The 20,793-nt window shown below is 40.5% G+C and overlaps 1 protein-coding gene and 1 long non-coding RNA gene across 6 annotated transcripts in view; both read left to right on the top strand.

Moving 5' to 3' along the window:
* Positions 1–17,027, top strand: part of SLC36A4 (solute carrier family 36 member 4) — a 132,548-nt gene extending 115,521 nt beyond the window's left edge. For 3 of the 5 annotated variants that reach the window (XM_064169973.1, XM_064169982.1, XM_064170012.1), the window contains one exon: positions 16,607–17,027. In XM_064169973.1, the coding sequence (XP_064026043.1) occupies positions 16,607–16,914 (308 nt within the window). In that variant the 3' untranslated portion in view covers positions 16,915–17,027. Of the gene's footprint in view, positions 1–7,273; positions 7,493–16,606 lie in introns of those variants that run through there. The other 2 variants (XM_064169991.1, XM_064170003.1) reach the window with 2 other exon arrangements.
* Positions 17,028–17,271: 244 nt separating this feature from the next.
* Positions 17,272–20,525, top strand: LOC135189501 (uncharacterized). Its single transcript, XR_010308111.1, has 2 exons — positions 17,272–17,620; positions 19,069–20,525. It is a non-coding gene; the product is annotated as an uncharacterized LOC135189501 (long non-coding RNA).
* The last annotated feature ends 268 nt before the right edge of the window (positions 20,526–20,793 follow it).

Raw genomic sequence — 20,793 nt, 5'->3', positions numbered from 1 at the left:
TCAATGGTTGGATTCTGTGGTCTTTGTCAACTGAAGTAATTCTATAATTCTATGAAACTAGGCTTCGTATTTGCCCCTCATTCCATTGGGTTATATTATAAATTATTTTACCTTTGTTGCAACAAATTTGTATCTGTGTCTTAGTTTGCATCCAGTCACCCTGGAGTGACATCAGTGTTTGGTCAAGTGATCTTCCCTGTGGCTCTGGCTTAAAAGAAGAATGGAATAGTCAGTGAATCCCTTAATTAATGTTCCTGATTTTCAGACAGGACATTTATGTAGGCAGTAGAAGCATTCAGGCTAATTAGTAAGTTGAAAGATGCTGAACATTACACCCTCCTGATGAGGATCTAGCTCAGTAAAGATAATCATTTCAGTTAAGGAGTAGTTCAACTTTGGGGAAAAGTAGGGGAAAAAAAATCAGCAAAGCCAGCTATGCAGTGTTTGCTGAAATAAATTCCTCTGGCTAGTTGATAATGAAGTTTATCAAGTTACTTAGTGGGGAAATTACTGATGCTACTCAATATACTTTTGAAAGGCATCTAAATAAAATAGTGATTTGTTTTCAGATACGTAGCATAAATAAGACTTATTGAGAGTGTTATTAAGCAAGCAAAGGAATATAACTAAGGAGCAAAGTAATTCTATAAGGAAAGGAAACTGCAAATTATTGTCAAAAGCAATGGAAGTGCTTATTTTCCCTTCAGCAATGTATGTAAAATATGGGACAAAAGCTAAGACATGATGTTACTGGTCTTTGCAACTTAGATACAGAAGATATTGCTTTCTAACTCAAACAAAGTGAAAAGATAACTGTAACCCAGCTAGGGTCTCTGGGATTTCATTTCTCTTTAGATACGTTGTCCTCACAATAACCTTGTAGAAGAAAATGGTCTAATGGTTGCAACTAACTGATTTCCCATTGGAATGGGCTGCCCAGGGAGGTGGTGGAGGCACCGTCCCTGGGAGTCTTCAAGAAAAGACTGGATGAGGCACTTAGTGCCATGGTCTAGTTGACTGGATAGGGCTGGGTGCTAGGTTGGACTGGATGATCTTGGAGGTCTCTTCCAACCTGGTTGATTCTATGATTCTATGTTTCAAGCAATCACATGCACATGTTCTAATGTCTTATCCACAAAGGCAGCATGTGAAAAGATTTGACTACTGAACAAGAAGGAAATGACTCAGGTGTATATATTTGGGTACATTTTATGTTTACAAATTGTTGACATTTTGTATTAATTTTCTGGTGGTAGTTATGTTTCTTACCTGTAAGTAGACAAGCAATATATTCAACTGTGACTCTAGTAAAGGCAAACAGGTGTAGTGCATTCCCTGTCGTTGGCTCTATCCAGATGGAGAGTTTACTGGAGATTTAACACACACTTCTATGTGTTACATGTGTGTGGTACTCTTCTCAGTCAACTGACAGGGGTCACTTAAGCAAGATGTAAGCCACATTTAAGAGTGACAGGCAATCAAAGTGCTTGCATTCCTTCAGCAGCACTGGTAGAGAGTGAGCTCTGATTTTTCAGGCAAGGCAGGGAAAGAACAGTCACCATCTGATTGACTGCAGTCCTGTGTGAGCTCCTAGGTAAACACTATTACCTATCTGTATTGCTAACTGAGCATGAGAGAGCATCTAACATCCGAATAGTGAAATACTTCATTTAATGTATACTGAGTGGAAAAAACAAACAAACAGAAAATGATTGGAAGTCTCTTGAAATAAGCCCCAGCATGACATCTGCTGCTAAGGTTGGGCTGCAACTAGCAGGAGGTCCTGAACACAGACTTCAAATTAGAAAAACTCTTTCTTTTGAAGATAATTTCCTAATTTATAGATGGGGAAGGTTTTTATTCATGCATTGTGCAGGGAGTCAAACACCCAGGGTTTGCTTTCAGGGTGCTAGAGTTGTTAGATTGCAATAAGCCTTTTGAAGATTGTGAAGGATAAAGGTAGCAAAAGCATTCCTGGAAAATCTTGGAGAGCTTTTCCACTGTATATTGAAAACAGCAGTAGCAAAAGTACTCAGAACTACCAAAGAATAGCTTTTTCTGACAGTGTGCGTGCCAGCATCTTAGTGCTTCTTTTTGATAAATGTGAAAAATTGCTTTGCTTTAAATTGTTTCTTAAATTACTTCATAGCTGGAATTAATCACTCCAGATATTTTCTTTGTTAGTGCTTCAGATAAGCATAAAAATTGGAATATTAATGATGTCTTAGTGTTATTTGTGATTAGTGTCTTGATAAGCTGATCCTCACAACAGGTTTTCAAATGTCTCACTTGTTTTATAAAGGATTGGAGAGCAATTCCTAGGTGACAGCGGCTTCTCGTGCCTTTTGAAAGGTTATTGGTCAAAATTAGCATTACAATTTTTTTTTGCTTTATTTTGTTTTCTCTAACTGTGTATAATGGCATCAAAGTTAACTTTTAGTCTTGACATGTAGATGGAACTGTATGAGAATTAAGTCCTCCGTGACTTCATTATAATGACTTTTCCAGCCTACTCCAGAGTTAGGACCTTAATAATCACATGTCATAATAAAGGTATACAGCCTTAAAATGTCAGAGCAAAACTAAGAAAAAAAAATATAGCATCTTTAAAGGAGCTGCATCCTTGCAGTGTTATATTTTCACAATAGACTTTTCTTTTTAGGTGATTTTTATTTCTCTGCCTGATTGAAATATTGGAGCTCACTCTGAAGTGGAGGATGGTTATGAATGGCTGTGTGATCTGCTTGTGTGGTTATACTTGCTAAATTCTAAATTCATGCCATAAGCAGAAGGGATGCATTAGACTTTGTCATTTAATCTTCCTCCTGAAACTACCTGAAGGGAGGCTGTAGCCAGGTAGGGGTCAGTTTCTTCTCCCAGGCAATCAGCAATAGAGCAAGGGGGCAGAATCTCAAGTCGTGCTGGGGGAGGTATAGGCTGGATGTTAGGAGGAAGTTCTTGCCAGAGAGAGTGATTTGCCATTGGAATGGGCTGCCCAGGGAGGTGGTGGTGTTCACACCCCTGGAGGTGTTCAAGCAAAGCCTGGCTGAGGCACTTAGTGCCATGGTCTAGTTGACTGGACAGGGCTGACATAAAAATTAATACAGATTATTATTTTTTGCATAATCCATCACAGACACATGCTACACTTTCATTTATACCAATATGAATCATCACCATGGAGGGGCAGATATTTGCTGGGAAAAAAATTGACCTACTTTGTTTTCTGACCATGTTAACAGTCCTCCTCACTGTTCTATGGTGTTTAGCAATGCCTAGCCTACAAAATAGGATTTTGCATGCAAGATTGATCAACCAGCAGTTTTTGTTTATCTCAAAAATCAACAGTCAATAACTGATCAACCTTACCGTAAGTCCCTTTTATTTAAATCCACATCTACTACAGCTTTTCATCCTTTCGCTTGTGTTGGAAAATCCTCTTAGTCCATTCTGATAGTTTGCTATTCTTGTTCTCCTGTGAGTGTTTTCAGAATTACTGTTTTCTTATTTCTTTCAGGACTTTTCCTTTAGAGGAAAACTAATGAAAGAAAAATTCTTCCCCATCTGATCTATAAGCAGCAGTATCACAGGGTCACAGGATGTTAGGGGCTGGAAGGGACCTCTGGAGATCATTGTGACCAATCCCCCTGCCTGAGCAGGACCATAATCTAGTGCAGGTCACACAGGAATGCATTCAGAAAGATTTTGAGAGTCTCCAGAGGAGGAGACTCCACAACATCTCTTGGGAGCCTGTTCCAGTACTTTTAACAGTAAATGTACAGGGTTAACCCTCCTGGGGGGAGTGATCTTGAACCTGACCCTAGGTGGCCTTGACCTCTCCCCAGGGGTGGGTCTGAACACTACCAGGTGATTGTGGTTTAGCCCACTCCCCCTTCCTGTCTAAATATCCATAAAAGCAGGGGGACTTCCTGTTCTCCCCTTCTCTTCCTCCCTGCCTGTCAGCATCACCATTCCTGTCTTCCTGCTGTCTTTGTCTTTCCACGTGGCCATCGTCACCATGAGGTGGACAAAAACCATTGCCATCAAATGTGGTTGCATATTTACATGGTTTCTCTCATGTTTTCCCTTCTCTATGTATTTGTAACTTCCCTACCTCATATACCTTGTATTTATTGTCAAACTTTTCTTTTTTTTTTAACTTCCAAACTGCAGTGAGATTATTTGGGTCTGTATACCGTTCCTCTCTCCCCATCTAATTCCTTTTCTTTTGGGGAAAAAAGAGGGGAGAGGGAAGGGCATCCTCTACATTGTCATTGGTTCTATGAACTATATTTGAGACTCTGGGAAATCCAAGTTAGAACCGAGACCATAAGTTCTTCCACATGTTGAGGTGGAAGTTCCTGTGCTGTAGTTTATCTCTTCTAATTAACAAAACCCCTGGCAATTTTCTGTTCTTAATAATTTGCTCATTTTCTAAATGGATTCTTATACTGCCAATGGATAGACCAATATTCTAACTCCACATCCTTAAATCAGTATTTACAAAACTCTTTGCAAGGGCTAAGTCGCTCCCTCAATGTAGATAGAGAGTTAAGCAGTGCTTGAACATCCAGATTGATGTTTTGAGAACAAAGAAACAGTATAAGAGCTTTTCCTTTCCTTAGCCCACAAGGTTAATTTTGGTAACAAAAGTACTGTACATTTGAATATTACCTTATAAATACAACGTGATTCAGCACTAACCATGAAGTCATTGCACCTTTTGTTTTTTTCTGATAGTAAAATGTTAGGGGTTTGATAAGTTTCAAACATGCTGTAATTCCCTTTTTTGGTGTTAGTTTTCAACCTCTTTAATAATACAAAGTAGGTATAAATTCTCAGTAAATATTAATTTATCTGTACCAAAATGTGGAGGTGATATCACATACTGTGAAGGATTTTTTTTGTTGTCATTAGCTTTGTTAGTTAATCAAATTAAAATGGCTAATTTGGAGTTTATCAGAAGTAAAATAAATCTTAGCAATGATATGACAAAGAAATTGACTTACTGCTATTAGGAGGCGAGAAGCGTTAACAGTCATGCAGAACTGACTTGTTACCTGGGAGTAAGAAGAAGAAAGAGGTTTCTGTTAGCAATCACAACAGTTTTATGTAAAATTGATCTTGCCAAATCATAGAATCAATCATAGAAACAATCAGGTTGGAAGAGACCTCCAAGATCATCCAGTCTAACCTAGAACCCAGCCCTATCCAGACAACTACACCATCACAGTATCACAGTATCACAGTATCACCAAGGTTGGAAGAGACCTCACAGATCATCAAGTCCAACCCTTTACCACAGTGCCCAAGGCTAGACCATGGCACCAAGTGCCACATCCAACCTTGCCTTGAACTGCCCCAGGGACGACGACTCCACCACCTCCCCAGGCAGCCCATTCCAGTGCCTAATGACTCTCTCAGTGAAGAACTTTCTCCTCACCTCGAGCCGAAATTTCCCCTGGCGCAGCCTGAGGCTGTGTCCTCTTGTTCTGGAGCTGGCCACCTGAGAGAAGAGAGCAACCTCCTCCTGGCCACAACCACCCTTCAGGTAGTTGTAGACAGCAATAAGGTCACCCCTGAGCCTCCTCTTCTCCAGGCTAAACAACCCCAGCTCCCTAAGCCTCTCCTCGTAGGGCTTGTGCTCGAGGCCTCTCACCAGCCTCGTCGCCCTTCTCTGGACACGCTCAAGCATCTCAGTGTCCTTCCTAAACTGGGGGGCCCAGAACTGAACGCAGTACTCGAGGTGTGGTCTGACCAGTGCAGAGTACAGAGGCAGAATGACCTCCCTGCTCCTGCTGACCACACCACTCCTGATGCAGGCCAGGATGCCACTGGCTCTCTTGGCCACCTGGGCACACTGCTGGCTCATGTTCAGGCGGGTATCAATCAGTACCCCCCAGATCCCTCTCTGTCTGGCTGCTCTCCAGCCACTCCAACCCCAGCCTGTATCTCTGCATGGGGTTGTTGTGGCCAAAGTGCAGCACCCTGCACTTGGAGCTATTGAACCCCATCCCATTGGCCTCTGCCCATCTGTACAGGCGGTCAAGGTCCCGCTGCAGAGCCCTTCTGCCCTCCAGCTCAGTCACATCTGCCCCCAGCTTAGTGTCATCTGCAAACTTGCTCAGACAGGTTTTTCTTGAACATCTCCAGGGATGGTGACTCCACCACCAACCTGGGCAGCCCTTTCCAATGCAAATCACTCTCTCTGGCAAGAAATTCCTCCTAACATACAGCCTAGACCTCCCTTTGCACAACTTGAGACTGTGTCCACTTGTTCTGTTGCTGGTTGCCTGGCAGAAGAGACCAACCTCCACCTGGCTACAACCTCCCTTCAGGTAGTTGTAGACAGCAATGAGGTCACCCCTGAGCCTCCTCTGCTCCAGGCTAAACAACCCCAGCTCCCTCAGCCTCTCCTCATAGGCTTTGTGTTTCAGGCCCCTCACCAGCTTTGTTGCCCTTCTCTGGACATGCTCCAGCACCTCAACATCTCTCTTGAATTGAAGGGGCCAGAACTGGACACAGTACTCAAGGTGTGGCCTGACCAGTGCTGAGTACAGGGGAAGAATAATCTCCCTTGTCCTACTGGCCACACTGTTCCTGATGCAGGCCAGGATGCCACTGGCTCTCTTGGCCACCTGGGCACACTGCTGGCTCATCTTCAGCCTCCTATCCACCAGTATCCCCAGGTCCCTTCTTCCTGGCTGCTCTCCAGCCGCTCTGTCCCCAGCCTGTAGCGCTGCTTGGAGTTGTTGTGGCCAAAGTACAGAATCTGTATAATTTTTTTTCCTTGGAGATTAACAGATGAAAAATAAGTTATAAACACATGGATGTAAATTTGGATTTTTATGACACAAAATTATGGTAATGTCTTTGAGACCAAGCACAGAATTCAGGCTTTTCTAAAGGGGTATCTGGTGATTTGGTACTAGATGTAACACTAGTTGGTGTTTGCCCATCATCTGAAAATTAGGATTTTAGCCTGTGCTCTGTGTGTCTTTTCACATGTCCTTTTACGTTGACATTGAACTTTAAGTAGTTTATATAATGAAAAATAAAATCCTCTTACCTTTAATTGTTTAATTATACTGCTGGGTAAAAATGTCAATCCTAATTCACATTGAAGTTTACTTAGTTATGGTTATCTGAAATTTTACCTGTTTTAGACAGTTCAGTTTTTGAGAATGAAAAGGAGATTGAGTTTAAACATTAATTCAACAGTAACTGGTGGTGGGAGGGAATAAATTGTTGGATTGTTTGTTTTTTTCCCCAGGAAAGTCAGGTAATGCTTACCTAAAGAGCTGCTGAGTAGAAATCAGTGCCATGATTCACACTCGTCTCAGATGAGCTATGAGTGGACACACACTCACTTGACTTGCCAGGTTTCTGCATCTTTATTTGGAATGCCACCAGCAGGCACCATTTTTACTTTGGGTAACTGATGCTTTCAGGAATATTGGCATTGGTAGTTGTAGTACCTGTTAGTTAAAAAGTAGTGTTATAGCACGGCAATATCTTTTTATTCTGTGGGAGTCTATAGGCTTTATTTAAACATAATTGTTTCTGTGTCCACTTAAAAGTGTAACCAAAGGATCATGGTAGAGTTTGGTATAGGAAGAAAAACATCCCTAAACCAGAGTGCAAAGCATTTGAGGATAGCCAAAAAAAGAGAGAGATGTCTACTCACGTATCACCAGCTCAGTTCTTTGTTTACCATTTATTGTGTAGGCAAAGGGACAGTTAAGAGTAATGCTGCTTGATATCAGAGTTCCATTATAAGTAGTAAAGCTCTAACAACTCCTGCAGTGATGCTGCAGTTTATTATTTTCATATTGGTTTTATCTGTTACTGTCAGTGTGCCTTGCAGAGGAACTCACTGTTGCCATCTTGCAGATAAGCTGAAGCTTGGGAAGGGGAAGTGATATACCCAAAGCTACTAAACGACTTGGTGGAGTGAAACATGCTGAAAATAGATTTCCCGTGCACAGATTAGCAGCTTTATTTCTAAGGATATGGTGCCTTCCCTTTGCTCGTGGAGATGCAAAATCCCAGGACCTGCAATCCTAAACATTGTTGCCACAGGGACTTTGTCAGCTGTTTGAGAGATCATCTCGTTCTGGGACTTCTACGGTGTTGAAAATCACTTTGATTAACCGTTTCTTTAAACCAGCTGCACTCCTGATAGACTGTGAAAATGTTCATTTTCCAGTCAGTAGTCCATTGGGGTGCTTTCTGCTGCTTTGTTGTTTTCCCTGCTGAGATAAAGTGCTTGTTTGGTGCGCTGCTGTTTCTGAGCAACCTACATCCTATGACTACATCCTAAGCAGACTACATCTGTCAAATCACTGGCTCTTATGACTACTGTTTTTAACACAAAGTTTCTTGTCATGAAAGCTGCTTACTGTTTTACTTTGGCACTTGTGAGGCAGGAAATAGAACTGCTTCTTTCTTAAAGTAAAAAGCTGATTTGAAATCTAATCTCAAGTTTGCTAAACATGGGAATGGTAGAAAACATCTCGGTTTCAGAAAGCTTCTTTCCCTGAAGCCATAATGGGACTTTTATAACTGGATCATTTGTACAGAGACAACATGCACAGGTTTTCAATGTTTCCTTTAGAAATACTGAAACGGAGCTGTGTTTTTAAAACCCTGCAGAACATGTGAGAATTCTGCTGGTGAAACTGAAGTGAATCAGCAATTCAGAGATTTTTTTATTTTTAAATAACCTTCATATAACCTCCTTCATCAAGATTAAAGTGAATTTTTGGCAGACTTCTTTGGGTGATTTAATTAAAAGCCCTATGTTTAGAAAAATATCATTGAAAGGTAATTTTACTGCTGAAAGCTATACACCCAATGTTATGGAACACTCAAAATGGTATTTAAGCCCAGTCACTGTAGGAGAGCCTTGAACCTGAGTCTCCTTATTCCTGTAACCACTGCAAGCATTAGGTTGTTATTTATCCTGTCCCACAAAGCTGAAAAGATAATGGTGAGCTCTTTAAAAGTTACAGCTAAAGGATAGTATGTAGCAGTACAGGCTTATTACACATGCTCATGTATTTACATTGGGTATTGATTTCAGTCACAAAAAATGAAGAATGAATACTAAGAAGGATGCCTCCTCCTCTTGGATGTGCATAGCTCATACTTATAGGGAATGTTCTCAGATATCTGGCAAAGAGTGGCTTGTGCAGTGAGACCCAGCCTGCAGCAGGCACAGCTAACTTTGGAAGAGGGAACGGTGCTTCAGACACAAATTGTACCTGAGTTTCCCTGCACTGAGCTGCACAGAGATGTGTTTGGCACTCGAGCGTTCCTGCGTGATGAAGCCTTCTCTGAACTTCGCTTTGTGAGGTGAAGTGCCAAAAAATTAAGATTAAAAACATTTGCAGATGGCTGCGTTTTTTGATGGATTCAGACTGCAGGCCATAATTCAGTACTTAGTCTGCCTAAGCCTGTCAATACAGGGAGCTGAACTTCAGCTAGCTACTGCACGTGATTCTCTCCGGGAAGCCAAGGCACTTAGCAACTTGTTTTTTCAATATCATCAGTCAACACGGCAGGCTTTAACTAACCAGCGCCTGTGACACCAGCTGTTGCAAAGCATTCTTTTGGAAATGCATTGGTCATCTCACTGTGTTATTGTTGCCTTTTTGTGGGCATTGTTTTTTAGTTTACTTTGGATGTGTTGCAGTAGATTTACAAGTCATTAATTAGCGTGTCAGTATGTGCCATGTGCAATAGGTGCTGAGTGTACCAAAGGCCTCTGCATGTTCACAGCCCAGCAGAAGCAGGTCAGTTCAGACACTTAAAAAGTACATGAAAATCCTAGCATTTTGTGAAAACTTTTATGTGGAATCAGTGTGACTTCCTACTGGAAAGTATCTAAGATGTCTCTGTTTGTAAGATATTCAGCACTGCTGTTATTTAAACACTGTGCTGTGACATCTGAAGTTATCCATGACCTTTTTAAGTCATTTTACTTAAGAAATTAAAAAACATCTATGAAGTGTCACTGTTAAAGTATCAATTTTAATACAGCTTGTGTAGGATGAGGGAGATTATTCTTCCCCTGTACTCAACACTGGTCAGGCCACACCTTGAGTACTGTGTCCAATTCTGGGCCCCTCAATTCAAGAGAGATGTTGAGGTGCTGGAACGTGTCCAGAGAAGGGCAACAAGGCTGGTGAGGGTCCTGGAACACAAACCCTATGAGGAGAGGCTGAGGGAGCTGGGGTTGTTTAGCCTGGAGAAGAGGAGGCTCAGGGGAGACCTCATTGCTGTCTACAACTACCTGAAGGGAGGTTGTAGCCAGGTGTGGGGTGGCCTCTTCTCCCAGGCAACCAGCAATAGAACAAGGGGACACAGTCTCAAGTTGTGCCAGGGGAAAGTATAGGCTGGATGTTAGGAGGAAGTTGTTGGCCGAGAGAGTGATTGGCATTGGAATGGGCTGCTCAGGGAGGTGGTGGAGTCACCATCCCTGGAGGTGTTCAAGAAAAGACTGGATGAGGCACTTAGTGCCATGGTGTAGTTGATTGGGTAGGGCTGGGTGATAGGTTGGACTGGATGACCTTGGAGCTCTCTTCCAACCTGGTTGATTCTATGATTCTAGCTTTGAAGGGTGAATAAAAAGTGATGATTTACATTAACTTGGACTTAAATATGATGTCAGCCTACTTTCAGCACTTTTACTTTGTTCTCTAGGGATGTTTTTGTATGATGACAGTGTTGTACTGAGAGCATTATAATCTTCTAGACTTAAAGAACATTCTTCCCATCATATTAAGTAATCATTTCATGTTTTCATCAGTTAGAGGAAGCTCTTACTTTTTCCTTACTAGGTGTAGAATTTTTACCAGCCTCTAGGTAGAATATGACCCATTCTTTTGTGCAGTCAGACTTTTGCCTATCTGGTGTCCTTCCATCCAAATACAAGAATAATGTGGCAGACAGTGTCAAAGACCTTTCTAAAGTTAAGGTAAATGATGGCTACTCCTGTCATCCATAAATCCAGTCATTCTATCAGAGAAGGCAGTCAGGATGGTCAAACATGATTTATCCTACATAAATCCATTTTGTGTCCCCAGACACCCTTTTCTCCTTTGCATGATCAGAAATGTGCCCCAAGATGACTTCCTTCATGACTTTTCCAGATACCAAAGTGAAGCTGACTTGCCTATATTTCTCTGGATTATTCTTTTGGCCTTCCATGATGACTTGCCAGAATTTCCCACACTCACCAGGCCTGAATCTTCTCCAATTCCGATGACCTTTCAAAGACAGTACAGGGTGGTATTAGAATCGTCCATCTCTCTTAGTCATCTTGGATGCAACTTATCATGTCAAGGTGTTCAAGACAAGACTGGATGAGGCACTTAGTGCCGTAGTCCAGTTGAATGGACAGGGCTGGGTGCTAGGTTGGACTGGATGATCTTGGATCTTCCAACCTGGTTGATTCTATGATTCTATGTCACATATACCTTTATGGTTTGAGTTCTTTCACACACATACTATTTCTTGCTGAGCTTTTTGACTGATCACAGGGTCTGAGAGAACAGCTGAGGCAAAGGCAGTACTGAGTGCCTCAGCCTCTGTGTGCTGTCACTACCCCATGTCACACTCAAATGGGGCTATAAAAGCTCTTTTCATTACCCTTGACATACTTTGAATGTCTCAGCTTGAGTTTTGACTTTACTGGGACCCCCCAGATGCATCCATGTGATGCTTCTAAATTTCTCCTGTGTAACCTGTCCCTTTTCCCATCTTCTGTATGCCTGTTTTGTTTTGTTTAGATCTCTGACATGAGTTCCCTTCTTAGACAGGCTGCTTTGGTAGGTGGTCTTACTTGGAAATTTTGCAAATAAATACATTCCTTCTAATAGAAGCTGTTGCACACAGAACTTCTCCATATGTAGGTGAGGGACTCAGCTCATAAGTTTTATTATATTTATCCAGAACAGAGTCTCTAATTTATTTAATACTGGAGTGTAAGAGGGAGAGCAAACTTTGTCTGTAATTTAATAATACTTTCAGTCCTTAAATTAGCTTCTCCAATTACCATTTATCTGGCACAATTGTTACAGTTTATGGCATCCTGATAGATTCTGTTCTGACAAAAGGATTCCGTGGTTGCAATGATATTTTTGTCATCTTAATCAGCTGTTTCTTTAATAATCTTTAATTAAAAAAGTAACATTTGTTTATGAAATAGCACAAGAAGCCTGAAGGATAAAGATAAGGAAATTTTACTATTCCTGAAAGTGTCTTTGGCAATGCTTTTTAATTCATGTGTACATGTTTAGTATTTATGGAGCAAAATGTAGTAGTATATAAAGCTATGCAATTAAAATTTTATTTTCAAGGCTGAGGGCAAGATAAATTTGTTTTAACTTCCTGTTGCCTGGGTTTGCATTTCTGATGCCTGCTGGTAAAATTAATTTACTTGCACATCTTTAAGAAACTAACATAGGGGACTCTGTGGAAGGGATGGATCCATTCCCTGAACAGGTTGTTAGGGCTCTGCTCTGTGTTGAGGGGTATTGTAGAGTGGCTCCCATTTTGAGGGATAAAGATACCTAAACTACCTTCACCTGTATGGGTCTAGTCCTTCCTTCTAACACAAGACAAAGCAATCAGAAACAGTGTGTTGTAATGTGATGGCACTTTCTGACTCTGAATACTGTATGTTACAAAAAGATAACAATGAAAGGTTTCTTATTCCAAAGGGAGTAAAGCCAAACCACATTACATCTGTGGTGTTCCTGTGTGCAACCTATATCTCTTTTCCTCTCCAGTATGAAAGTGAATTTGTCACTTTGTAGTATAACTGCAATTTATCATCTGCTTCATTGCTTTTTCTGTTTAGTGTTGATTTTGAGATTGAGCTGGTGTTGAGAAGCATGCTTCAAAAGAATTCAAGTTAAGAGAACTTTTTTTTTTGGTGAAGACTGAATCTAAATATTTTTAAAAGCAATTACCTTCTGTATGCATCTCAAAATCTTCTAATGTTTGAAGAATATATTAAACAAATACCACCTCAAACCCTATGTTAATTAGCAATTCTAGACAGAGAAAAATAATATTATAATTCACAGGACCTAATCTAAAATCCTTTTCTTAAACTGATGGCATCAGTATGTAAATTTTTTTTCTAGCTATGTGCAGAGCTCTGTAAATTATTCACAAATGGTCTCAAGTGATTATTTGCATTAGTTTATCTTCAGATTAGAAACATGCTTCTACTTGGTATCACAGGATGTTAGGGATTGGAAGGGACCTTCATAGGTCATTGAGTCCAAACCCCCTGCCAGAGCAGGACCATAGAATCTAGCTCAGGTCACACAGGAATGCATCCAGATGGGTCTTGAAAGTCTCCAGAGAAGGAGACTTCACAATCTCTCTATGCAGTGCTCCGTGCCCCTTACAGTAAAGAAGTTCTTCCTTATGTTAAGGTGGAACCTCCTGTGCTGTAGTTTATACTCATTACCACTTGTCCTATCACAGGACACAACTGAGAAGAGTTTGTCCCCTCCTTCTTGACACCCCAGTCCTCTTATATTTATAAACATTGATTAGATCCCCTCTAAGTCTTCCCTTCGACAGACCAAAAAAGGCCCAGGTCCCTCAGCCTCTCCTCACAGGGCAGTGCTCCAGCCCCTTAATCATCTCAGCCTTCCATTGGACTCTTTCAAGTAGATCCCTGTCCCTCCTGACCTGGAGAACCCAAAGCTGAACACAATATTCCAGATGACATCTCACTGGGGCAGAGCAGAGGGGGAGGAGAACCTCCCTTGACCTGCTGGCCACACTCCTCTTAATGCACCCCAGGATCCCATTGACATTCTTGGCCACCAGGGCACATTGCTGTCCCGTGGGTAGCTTGTTGTCCACCAGGAGTCCCAGGTCCTTCTCCAAAGGACTGCTTTCCAGCAGCCACATATCAAAACACAGTTTAGTTTCCATGTCAGGGAAGTAGTTTTTTTAACTTATTGAAACAAACAGCTTTGCTTCTTGTTAAATTATGTAATATACTTTTAAAATGGGATTGGTTTAGTTGTGGCATAGTCTGTTACTTTCTTTCTTATAAATGAGAGATAAATTATTTATTCTTAATAAGTCTGCAATGCCCAGCTGATGTCTGAGGAGCAGCACACACTGTTTTTTGTTTGAGCTTTAAATTTTAGATGTTTAAGATGCTGATCAAAACAGAAGTGTCATACTAATGCTGTAGGACATACGTCTTCAGTTGAGATTCTCAGAGCTTTCAAACTAGAAAGTTTCATGACTGTTTGTTAAGGCTTAGAATTTCTTCTTGGGTGTTGTGTATTTAAGCATATGGTTAAGTGCATGGCTGGGAAAATCAGGCTCACTACCTGTAGGAATGTCCCTTGTTTACTGCTCTTTGAAACTGGGGCTCTTTCTTAGCTTTTAAGGATTCTCTTTAGTGGGTAATAAACATGAACTGTATTTCTCTTTGGTTGTTAGAGAATAAATAAGGCACTAATGGAAACCTGGAAACATATTTTCAGATTTCCTCCAACAGCAACATCCAAATCTGTACAAAATGGTATGAGCCAGATACCAACACACAGCATTTTCTGTAACCTATAGCAATTATAAACTCTAGTTTTGGAGTTTTGGGTTGTTTTTCTGTTGTTTGTTCGGGGGTTTTTGTTTGTTTTGTGTTTCAATGAAAAAATAGTCTTTGTAATGAAGCAATGTTTCAAGCAAACACACGAACTATAAATTAATGAACACCTTCTGAATTCTGGATACATGTAGACTCAAAAGTAGTCTATTGCATAAGCTGAAAATCTGTGTCTATTAAAGTGCCAAGCTAATAATAAATGTGCAGCCCTCTGTTTTACTTCAGAACAGCGTGTTCAATGTACTCATTAGCTGAGAGTTTTACCATACATTGCAGATATCTCCAGCTACACTTTTCAATTACTTATGGCCTGTGCATTGCTGTGCCAATAGGTCTGGTCTGAGTGCTCATCCTATGTTGTCTGAGCACTCATGGTGCCTACTTCTAAGGCTTGAGTGGAGTTATGGCTGCAAAAGTTAACTTTGGCATTATTCTTTCCTAATGTTGTTTGACTTTGTCCTAGTTAATGCATAAACATGTGACATTTCCAGTCCTTAAATGTCACATTCACGCAATGGAAGAAACAGTTTGTTTGACATAGAGTAGGTGTATTGTAACAGTGAGATAAAAAAACTTGTCTTCATATTTCTGAGTCTCAGAGTGTTCCTAAGGTTTCTTGAAGGACACCTCTGCCTCTGCCCAAGCTTTCTTGGGCCACATGGTGCCTCTCATATCTCTATAGAAACACAAAGTGTTAATAAACTGAAGTCATGACAAGCAAGAACAAGTTAATTATTTTTCTTGCCAGATCTGTGCATGATATGTGTCTGATGTGCTGCTTTCAAATAGGATGGGCTGGAGAATCCTTTATCTCTCTGTGAGCTTATACATTCAATCTCACCGCCTTTTTATGTGCAGTATCTGTAGTTAGAGATTTGATTTAAATGTGTAGCAAATGGTTACCTGGTAGCAGCAGATAACTGTTGTGTTCTGCAAGTGAATTCTGAGTATATTTGCCAGTGTAGTTTTTCCCTAGTTAGATATTCTCAAGGGAGAGCATCATAACAAAATTTGAGTATGTCACAGTATCATCAGGGTTGGAAGAGACCTCACAGATCATCAAGTCCAACCCTTTACCACAGAGCTCAAGGCTAGACCATGGCACCAAGTGCCACGTCCAATCCTGCCTTGAACAGCTCCAGGGACGGCGACTCCACCACCTCCCCGGGCAGCCCATTCCAGTGTCCAATGACTCCCTCAGTGAAGAACTTTCTCCTCACCTCGAGCCTAAATTTCCCCTGGCGCAGCCTGAGGCTGTGTCCTCTCGTTCTGGTGCTGGCCACCTGAGAGAAGAGAGCAACCTCCTCCTGGCCACAACACCTTTCAGAATCAGAAATCGTCAAGGTTCAAGGCAACTGGTGGCATTCAGCCCACAGCAAAGACTCTGCAACTAGAGAAATTATAAAGCTGATACCTTCAGGTTTTCATCCTTGTGTGTCATGTGAGGATATCCTTCCTCCTAGTTCTGTTTGTGATTGCTGTAAACATTGTGCACATGGCATTTGGTTGGCAAAGTAGTTGCTTTAAAGACAATACTTTGTTATGGCTTAAGAATGAAGAAGGGAAGTGTGGAAGAGTAAAACCACAATATATGTAATTTTTTATATGCTAACAGTTCTCCCCATTTCTCTGTTTACTTCCTTGTCTTGATGAGAAGTTGTGATGGTTTGGGTGTTCCCTGCCCCCCCCACACTTTAAAAGTTACCCAGACTAGACTCAGCCAGTTCTGGGAATATAAATGAAGCTATTTATGTACAGCTAGCACAATATACAAGCAGATATTTACAAAATATACAGTTATATACAGAAATATACAAGGTAAAAGGTAATACAGAAACACAACAGCCCTCCCAGAAACCTGTTAAATTCTGTGTAATTCTGTGATGTGTTTGCCACAGTTGTGTTTTCCCTGAGGATGCTGAATGTGAAACCAGTGTCACTCTTCTTGTGTTTTAGGTGCTGTAGCAGTTTTGATTCCTCGCCTCGACTTGGTGATTTCTTTGGTTGGAGCCGTCAGCAGCAGCACTCTGGCACTGATTCTGCCACCTTTGATTGAAATCCTCACTTTCTACAAGGAAAACTTGAGTTTATGGACAATATTTAAAGACCTTTTTATAGCTGCTATTGGATTTGTTGGATTTTTAACAGGGACCTATGTGACGGTTGAAGAAATAATTTATCCTGCATCCACAGTTCTAGAAAACACAACAGAGAACATCTCTGCAGATTTAAATGCTACAAATTTGATGTTTGGTTTAAAATAATAACCATCCACTGTGAACTATTTTGTTCCTTACCAAGAAATCCTAGATGGATGGCAGACCTATGTGTGAGACTAATTCCAGTGGATTTTAAAATAGCATGCAACCCTTTCTCACTCTATTGTTTTTTTTACTTCATTCCTTCCCATTAACCCCTATGCTCTCAATCTCTGCTGTGAAAAACTGAGTTGATATCAGGATTTAAAACATATACAAGAATATAGGAAGGAAAAACGATTTTAGGTTATTTGCAAGGAAAAAAAAAAGACTTTTTATAAGGAAGTCAAGATGCCTTCCTCTTCAGAAAAGATGGAAATCACTCTAGTCATCATATTCAGGCAGCAAGCCTAGACACTGCTGCTGCCAGCTCTGTTGTAAGGGTTGGAATGGGAGCTCAGTGGTGCAAGATCTCTTGGCTGTCTCTAATGGGTGAATTAAACACCCTGGTGAACCAGAGGCACTTTAGTTTTACAAAGAGCATCTGTGGTTTTTGCAGTTGCTCTGGTTCCTGGGAGTCAGTATGTCTGCAGAGTGTGCTGTGCATTCTTCTTCAGGTTTTTCACGTTGGCTCCGAGGGCTTTTTTCAAGCAGTTGGAAGTCCCTGATTAGTACAGCACACCACTGTTGCTGAGGGGTTAAAGTAAGCATAAAGGAACTTTTTCACTTTGACCATCTTACTATTTAAACTGAAGAATGGACAAGACTTAAGGTAAGGTTTTGAGGTGAAGGGTGGGTCTTTTATTAGGCCAGAAGTTAGCTACTTAAGAGTGCTCTTGTTATCTTACACAGTCTGTTACCCTATGTTCCTGTACCATGCATTAGCTGTTCAGCATGACACAGCCCTTGCTCTGGGGAAATGTCTGCTGTTGATGGTTGGTAGAGCCAAGGAGGCCTGGCTGCCCAGAGCAGCTTAGAAGAGTCATGATGTTAATTTCTGCGTGAGAAAGGAAAGGATGAGACACTACTTTCTAGAACGAAGCTTGTGTTATACTTTCACACATACAAGCTGTGGTTTATTTGTGGCAGAACCTATGATTCCACAGCACTGTGAGCTGGAGGGGCCACCAAGGATGTCTGTTTTGAAGCCCTTTCTTCCACAAGCACACCACCTCCCTACAGGCTGTAGTGACTCAGGACTTGCTTTCAGCTGCTGTTACTTTGTGGAGAGGTACAGTTTATATGAGATGTATATGTTTAAAATCCAACATTTTTTTTTTAGGAAGCAATTATATATCCTGTTTGGATGTGGAATGAAAAGCTACAGGATCTTAATCACAGCAGTATGACTTTCACAACCCAAAACCATTCAACCACACAAACGATAAAGAGTTTTATTTTTTCACATTTTTGGTAGCTGCTGTCCTAACCCATTTTTACACCATTTCTTTTCCCCTTGATTTTAACTCTACAGCCATATGAGATACTTTTGTAGATTGCCTATCTATATTTCTACTGGAGCATATAATATTTTTTCATGCTTATGTTCTGCCTTAAATAGGATCTAACATACCCTTTACAGATTTATTTTTTTGCTTCCTTTGTCTACTTTGGAAGAAAAAAAAAACAACAAGTTGCTAAGTTGGTAAGTGGATAGAAATGAGTTTTGTTCAGCAATCCTGTGAGCTGAGGCCCCAGCTGGAATCCTGATTTTTCAGGGGTCATGTTTGATTTTGTGGCTCACACTTCCTAGGTGTCTTTTACTCCAAATGCTAAAGCTGTGATTTTGATCTTGTTTTCTGAGAAATAGAACTGTATTTATCATACTCAGTCCTGTTACAAAGAAACTTCTTTTTCTATATTTTTCTATATTTTAATTATAGCATTCTCCCAGAAAATGTGGTATGCCAAAACTTCTCTACTGTATTCATATAAATGAAGATAGGAATATGTGTAATATTTTGCTTGCCTTCTGTATATTCCTTACAAATCTACCACTTAGTGTTTTAGTGCTAGAGTAATACTGCTAGATATATCTATATTTATATTTTCTATTCAGAATATTTCCCTAGTCATCCACTATGTGGTGACTGCATTTGAGCACTTTCATCACTGTGTTGATGAGGGCATTTCTGATAGGGATTTGTTACAGCATGTAGTTCAAACTGCATGTAGTTGTTCAAGCAATAGTACTGAGTAATGCTCTTGTTTTCATTTTAGCATGGACAAAGTTAAATACTTGGCAGGCACTTTAAAGGGATGAGTCTCTGCTGGTATGATGCTAGAGAAATAACCTTTCACATGAAAGTGCCACAGAGGAGCAAACACAGATAGCAGGGAAGCAAAAGGTAACATCAGCTTTTTGTCTTAAAGATTTTTAGTCTTTAAGCTGTTTTGAGACACTGAATCTGTTTCCATCTGATTCCTAATGAAGCTGTCATTTACACAAACATACTCTACAGTCTGAGAGAATAGGTTCTGTGCAGTGTGATTTACTTGACATCAGATACTTCTATGTGGAACGATTTGAGTAGGACCAGTTACAGTTATTTTTCCTGTTAATTCTGCATCTATCCACCCATGTGTCCTTCCTTATCACCTGTTCTTCATTGATCATGCCCTAGTGAGCAGCTCTGAGAAGGTGCTTCTACCAAAGTGCAGAAGGACTTAACCAGAATTCAGTGGTGGGTTTTTTGCCGATGCAAGTGAGTACTGACATGGTACTATCAAAGAAGGTTTGCTGAGTTGTGGCTGCCTAGAACCTAAGTAGATGGCTACCTTTTGAAAGTCAGATGACTTTATGAGGAGCTTGATAGGTTTGAGAAAGCTGATCTTGCTCATCAAACTTTGTATAACCTGGCCCAAATACAAACCCTTACACACCTTACTGCTGTGTCTGACAAAGGAGCAGCCTGTCAAGGAGCGGATTTTCAGAGTGGTGTATTGCCATGAGCTGACCGGGTGTGAAGCAGTGAGTTTACTCAGTGGGCCAGCATTGCCATGTCTAACAATGCTGTGTCTTTTGAATCTGTAAAATGTGTATTAATACATTTTGCACAATGTCAGTTTTCTCCTACAGTGTAGGATCGTTGTTGTTTTAACACTCATACAGTGCATCTGCATGGCCTGCTCTTTGAAATAGAGTCAGGAGTCAGACTTTTATCTTTGGATAAGACTAAAGTGTCATGTAGTAAAAACGTACTAAGTTTGAGTAATAAGATTGTTCCTGTGAAACGTTGCCAAAGATTTAAAAGATAGGAAATTCTGACAGAAACTTCTTCTGAGTAATAAGTCTTCACTCAGCTTTTCAAGTACTGTAATGTAAGTTGCAAGTTAAGGTGCAGGGCGTGAAACTGAAAGATTTAATAGGTATGGTTTACATTAATATATATTTAAGATAGAAATGTACTTTAGCAGGAGCTAAATTAAACTGTAAAATGTATGTGATTGGCTTATGTTCCTAACAAGGAACAGAAAGCTGTTGTATTTATATACTGTACATGCACTTATATTTTGCAATAGAATATTACTGTAGCAAATAGCTGCACTATAAGTAACTGAATCATTTTATTGTCTCTAACTGTTCATCCTCAAATATTGGGCAAGTTAAGAGGGTGGGTTTGCCTGATGTTCTGTAACTCAAATCTTCTGTATCAATAAAGACTATGATAATACTACCCTGCTAACTCACTGTTACATCGCTAGAAGAAATAGAATCATTTTGGTCAGACAGCTGTAATGCTTAGTTTTACCTTTACAGATATCCAAGAAATGGCAATCAAGTAACTTGAGACTGTCAGACAACCTCCAGAACTGACTTTGCAATGTTAATAAACTTCATTCCAGAGTCACATAGATGTTCCTGAAGAATCTCACCTCCACTCCAAGGATTTTCACGAGGACACAGTTAAAGTTAGGCTTCTACATTATTCTAGGGATGCTTTA

This window comes from Pogoniulus pusillus, chromosome 3 (genome assembly GCF_015220805.1).
Source record: "Pogoniulus pusillus isolate bPogPus1 chromosome 3, bPogPus1.pri, whole genome shotgun sequence".
NCBI classification, from domain to species: domain Eukaryota; kingdom Metazoa; phylum Chordata; class Aves; order Piciformes; family Lybiidae; genus Pogoniulus; species Pogoniulus pusillus.
This window is presented reverse-complemented; position numbering and strand designations above follow the sequence as displayed.